The sequence below is a fragment of the Scomber japonicus genome, chromosome 6 (genome assembly GCF_027409825.1).
Source record: "Scomber japonicus isolate fScoJap1 chromosome 6, fScoJap1.pri, whole genome shotgun sequence".
Taxonomy (NCBI): Eukaryota; Metazoa; Chordata; class Actinopteri; order Scombriformes; family Scombridae; genus Scomber; species Scomber japonicus.
In genome coordinates, this window is record NC_070583.1 from 6,117,528 (window position 1) to 6,123,634 (window position 6,107).

The following is a 6,107-nucleotide window of genomic DNA, read 5'->3' on the forward strand; positions in this document are numbered from 1 at the left end:
ATTGACCCTATATCTCATTTGTTAAATTGGTCTTATCATAGAAATTATTTGGACGATGCATGATGAAGTATGCTTACATTTCATTAAGCATTGTACATTAAAATGTGGCAGTGCATACAATAATTCATTGTCTAACCTGAAGGTCACATTTGAGTTGGGTCCAAAATGTTATCAGCTTGTTTGAACTAAGATCAACAGTTCAGTCCACTCCCACATGTAAACAGTGTTGGCTGGAATAAAACAGAGCAACAGCTACACTCAGTTGAGACTGCCGTCCACCAGCCATGATGATGATGATGATGATGTCCACTCTGCTCTCTGCAGCCCTGCTGTTGCTGCTTCCTGGGACTCTAACTCTGGGTAAACCTCATAATAATTCATCAAACTTTATTTCCAATGATTTTCATTGATACAGAACATCCACTGTTTTTTTTGTTGTTGTTGTCAGAAAGTAAATCAACTCCAATCATTGTGGTGGTGGAGAACAGTCTAGTAGACACCCCTCCAGTGACCTACAGCACTCATGTGATGTCCGGAGGGATCCTGCTGGGTGCCATGAAGACACTCATGGACTCAAATGCAAACTTTAAGTAAGATCAGAGCATGATTTGTCACCTAGCAACTTGAATGACATGAAACTTTATTGGCAACATTCCTTTAACAGTTAGTGATTCAACCCATATGCATTTCACAAAATCTTTGTTTCAGTGGTGCCCATTCTATACTAAAACAAATCCTGTGACTCTCTTTTTTGCCTGTCAAAGTATAAATTAACCTGCTAAACAAGGTTATATAAAAAAAATTATTCTGATTGATTTTTTTCCCCTTGTAATATTTTTATATTATTAATTAATTTTATAATCTCTTTAAGACATTGTTGTTTCTCCATTTCCATCTCCTCAGCATAGATCATCAACTGGTGATTTATTTGACTTTTTGCCTGAACAAGCAGCTGTATCCTCTTTTTAAGCAAAAATTAGTCCGTTTAAAATAATAAAAGTCGAAAATTCTGAGCTGAATAATATTTTTAATGAGAGGTCAATCTCCATGTCTTGGTGTGTTGATCATTTCTCTCACTTAGTGGACATCTATTGTTCTGTTTGATCTTCCAGGTTCACGTACACAGAGAACCCAAACTACGGCCCATACTTGGAGAGTGTGAATGGTGTAGCTGGTAATGACGAAGACCATACCTACTGGGAACTGCTGGTCAAGAAACCAGATGGCAAAGTCATAAGACCTGATGTTGGTGAGTTAATTAATTAAATTCCTGTTTTTTTTGGTGTTTGCTGTAATTCTTATTGTAGATCAAATTATGATTAACTGCATGGATTTTTATTTCTGTTTTGCAGGTATTGGATGTTACATCCCAAGTGAAAATGAGCAAATAATCCTAAGATTTTCTAAGTGGTGAAGATTCAGCAGCCAGCATATTTAAACATGGGATCAGTGTTGGAATTGATTATATGACCATATGTTTCATAGGTGAATAATCAAATGACATGTATCTGTGTTTATTGTTGAGTTACAGCAGCATCGCAATAAAACATCCTTCCATGTGTTGACTGTAATGTCTTGTAAAAAGAAATTCACACAGTGAATAAACTGCAATAACAAGAAGAGCTTTGTCGCGTACAATGTGGGGCTAGGTGACAGAAAGACACACATTTATATGTCTGTATTTAAAGGGTCAGTTCACCCTGATATCCAGAAATTCAGAGAAACAGGGACAGTGTCTCTGGAAAGAGAGGTAACCTTCCATTTTCTCTTCATAGCACCAAGTCTTCCAACTAAACAGCTGTAGTTAGCTGACTGGCCACTGATCTCACAGCTGCTGTTGAAACAAAAGAGCCACTGAGAAAACTGCCACTCTCAAGTTCAGTAACTATCAAACGGCTTCCACCCTCTTATAATGCTGTTCCTTTGATGTTTAATTCTGCCATAAATTTAACATAATATATACTCATCTCAACAAAACATAGCACAAACAGTAAGGAAATGTGTGTTTGATAAATTATTTCTTTGTTGTAACAATGCTTCTTGGCAATACATCTCATACCACTGGAAAGCCTGTTTATTTCCCTTTTAAATGGTACAACATTTAAGGAACATGAACTTGTGGGATGAGCAGCAGGGCTGAGTATGTGGGCTATGTGTCGTATCTTTGTTGCCCTCCAGCCACCAATAAATCATTTTTGTTTTCATTTGACAATGTAAAATTAAAAGACCTAATACATGACAAAACAGTTTTAAGGGGTTGCTTTATTATGTGGTCTATGTAACAGTTGCAATGATACCATATTCATTATTAAATAGTTAATAATAATTTGTATTGATAGTAATATTAATAAATAATACATAGATAATATACTACAGGAGCAGTAGAGAACACTGCAGACTTGAATAATGCACTCATAGTGTGGGGATTCACTGCTATGTGTAAATGATCGCTTGATAGTAATAAAAAGGAGATATGGGTTCTCCAGGAAACTGGTTGGATAAGAGCGGCAAGGTAGGGATAATGTGTCCCGGTAAGAGAACACAGAGGCGGTCAGATAGATGTATCCTTCATTTATTTAGCTGTGGTCTGCAACAATAATACAAACAAATAAACAATCATTTTACTATCATATAAACAGTAAACTAGCTTAACACTGTACTAGCTTAATATTAGTTGTACAAACAATAATGTAATAATCATTAAACATCACCTAATAATCACACTCACCACTTCTCATTTACACACAGCAGGAAAACAGGAAAATGATGTGAAGGAAAACTCTGCTCTTGACCGCATGGAAGAAAGGAAAACACTAACGGAGCAGAAGCATGCACACAGGTGGTGCATTCAGGAACGTCAGTAAAACTGAGACACATTCGATAACGTGGGACAAATAAGTTCTCCATACAAACACGCTATAAACAACTAAATCTCTCTTGAACAATGTGGGCTTTCGAACACAGCCGCCCCCGACTGTCAACATTGACAGTTGAATCCAAGGTAGAAAGGTCACTCAGGTAAGTAAGTCCTCGGTTTCCTCATCTTCAAGCTTGGGGAGTTGGACCAAGCGAGCTACTGGTCGAATGTATGTCCGATCCTTGACCTTCACAGCAGCAGTCCGAATACGCCCATCAGCTCCAGGATAAGTATCCGTCACCTTACCGACGGGCCATGAAGCTCGTGGGAGTTGGGGATCCACGATGAGCACCACTTGATTTGGCATGAGGCATTTCCCATACTTCTGCCACTTCTGTCGCTTCTGTAAAGTAGGCAAGTAGTGACTAATGAACTTGGACCAGAAGTGGTCAACAAGGACTTGACTATGTCTCCATCTGCGATTTCCAAGGGTGTTGCTTAGGTCATAAACTGCTTGAGGGAGTGAGGCATCGTAGCGTCCCATCAGCAGAATGCTAGGTGTGATGGGATCCGGATCTGCTATGTCTGATGAAACATAACCAAGAGGCTTAGCATTCAAGATGCCTTCCACTTCCACTAGCACTGTCTGGAGCACCGTTTCGGATACAGTCTGGTCTTTAAGTACAACCTTGAGGGCAGTCTTTACAGACCTTACCTCTCTCTCCCATGCTCCACCAAAGTGGGGAGCACTGGGAGGATTGAAGCAGAAGGTGATCTGCTGTTCTGCCAGCTGTTCCTTTAGAGAAGGAGTCATCGCTTCAAAGGCTTCACGTAGCTCTCTAGCTCCACCGACAAAGTTTGTCCCATTGTCGGACAGGAGCTCAAAGGGTTTGCCTCTTCTGGCTATGAAACGACGCAATGACATCAAGAAAGCGTCAACAATGAGGCTGTCAAGGAGGTCCAAATGCACGCACCTGGTTGTCATGCACTTGAAGACTATGCCCCAGCGTTTCTCGGTTCGTCGTCCAATCTTCACCGTGAATGGTCCGAAGCAATCGACACCAGTCGAATAAAAGGGTGGCTTATACAGCCGTAGACGAGCTGGTGGCAAATCCGCCATCTTAGGGACTGAAGGATTGGCTCGCCATGACTGACAATGCATACAGTTGTTTTGGTACCTCTTGACCGCTTCCCTACCGCGCAGAATCCAAAATCGGCGACGCAGTTCAGCCAGGACTCTCTCTGGTCCAGGGTGCAGGAGCATTTCATCGAAGTCCTGGATGATGAGCTTAGTCAGAGGATGCTTTGGGTCTAGTAAGACCGGGTGGATTGCGTCTGTCTCTAGCTGTTCAGCTCTTCGGAGTCTCCCACCGACTCTAAGGAGTCCTGTCTCCTTATCATACTCAGGAGATAGTGAGCCCAGCCGGCTATGGGATGATAGGGGTCGGTCTGACATGAGAGCCTTAACCTCCTCGGGGAATGACATAGACTGGGCTTGCTTTAGATGGAGGTTCTCTGCTTTGACGTAATCAGCTGCCTCAATGGATGAACCGGAGCCTGGATCAGCCGCCCCGTGTAGGGATCGCACTGTTGCTTGCATGAGGTCCTTCCATGTAGAGAACAAGCTGACATCAGGAAGCTGAAGAGAGGGGTCAACAGTCACATGTGCGCAGAAAGAGGACTTCTTCAGTTCACTATCCTCTGGCCCTGGATAGACAGATGGACTGATAGGCCAATGATCCTCAGAACAATGAAGAAAGTCAGGACCTTGGTGCCAACGGTGTGGTTGGGAGAGTTCCTTTAAGGTCTTGCCACGCGTGATGTCGTCAGCGGGGTTATTGGCACTATCCACGTACCTCCAGTTACTCACATCTGTAAGGTTCTGGATCTCGGCCACACGAGTGCCCACAAAAACCTTGTAACTACAAGATTCTGACTGGATCCAGTGGAGGACTGTTGTGGAGTCTGACCAGAGTGTGACCTTCCTGATAGGTAATGTGAGCTCAGTTTGGATGACACGAGCTAGTTGAGCACCAGTGAGCGCAGCACTCAACTCCAACCGAGGGATGGATAGTTGCTTCTTTGGTGCCACACGGGATCTGGCTAGGATGAAAGCAACATGAATTTCCCCTTGATCATCCTCCGTTCGCAAATAGGCAACAGACCCGTATGCTCTCTCAGAAGCGTCGCAGAAAATATGGAGATCTCGGATAGATGTAGGAGAGTCTGCGGAGGCTGGTGCATAGCATCTTGGGATTTCCATCTGAGCCAGGTCGGGAATTTCCTGTTCCCATGTTAACCATCTGTCTCGCAGGCTCTGTGGTTGAATTGGGTCATCCCAACCGATTCTTTCCTTCCAAAGGTCCTGGACGAGAATCTTGGCTCTTGTTGTAAATGGAACAATGTACCCTAACGGGTCGTACTGACATGCAAGTACCTTGTAAACGGTCCTTAACGTGGGTTCTGTTCTCTCTGCTGGTCTGTGTTTGTACTTCAGTGAGTCGCGGAGGCAGTCCCATCGCAATCCAAGAGTTGGCTCCTGTAGGTCTGTACTGGATTGGGAGAGCCATAGCTCACTGCTCTCAGACCGTACATCAGGTGGAAGATGCTCAATGACAGCTGGAACGTTGCTAGCCCACTGGCGTATCTCAAAACCGCCGGAGTGGAGCAGCTGGCACAGCCTGTCTACCAGGTCCTTAGCTTCCTCTTTTGAATGCGTACTGTGGAGACAGTTATCCACGTAGAATGACTGCTCAACACAGTCCGCGAGGTCGCTGTTGGTTTCCTGAACGTGCCGCTGCAGGGCGTAGATAGCACAACAAGGACTGCAAGTAGTGCCAAACGGTAGGACTTGCCATTCATAGATCTTTGGCTCCTCTGTCCTCTGCATCCCCCACCAGATGAAACGCAGGACTGGTTTGTCAGTTGGCAATAAGCGTATCTGGTGGAACATACCCTTTATGTCTCCACTCACTGCCACTGGATACTGCCGGAACCGAATGAGGACTCCGAGCAACGATGGGCCTAAAGTAGGTCCGGGCAGGAGAAGGTTATTGAGGGACTTCCCGTCGTACTGGAAAGAACAGTTAAAGACTATTCTGTTCTTGTTGTTATGCCGCACCATATGGTGAGGGATGAACCAAGACTCGGGGGTTGACATAGCTGCCTCTGGTGGCACAACTGCTACATAGCCCATCTTTTCAAGCTTCTGGATCTCCTGGCAGTATACCTTGGCTCGTTCTGGTTCTTT

General features: G+C 44.0%; 1 protein-coding gene across 1 annotated transcript; it reads left to right on the plus strand.

The window, feature by feature from the left end:
* The first annotated feature begins 285 nt into the window (after window positions 1–285).
* LOC128360746 (transcobalamin-1-like) lies at window positions 286–1,529 on the plus strand. The gene is made up of 4 exons (XM_053321241.1): window positions 286–360; window positions 449–590; window positions 1,113–1,249; window positions 1,353–1,529. Exons 1-4 carry the CDS (start codon window positions 288–290, stop codon window positions 1,412–1,414), a joined length of 414 nt encoding a protein of 137 aa, XP_053177216.1. The 5' UTR covers window positions 286–287; the 3' UTR covers window positions 1,415–1,529.
* Window positions 1,530–6,107: the final 4,578 nt, after the last annotated feature.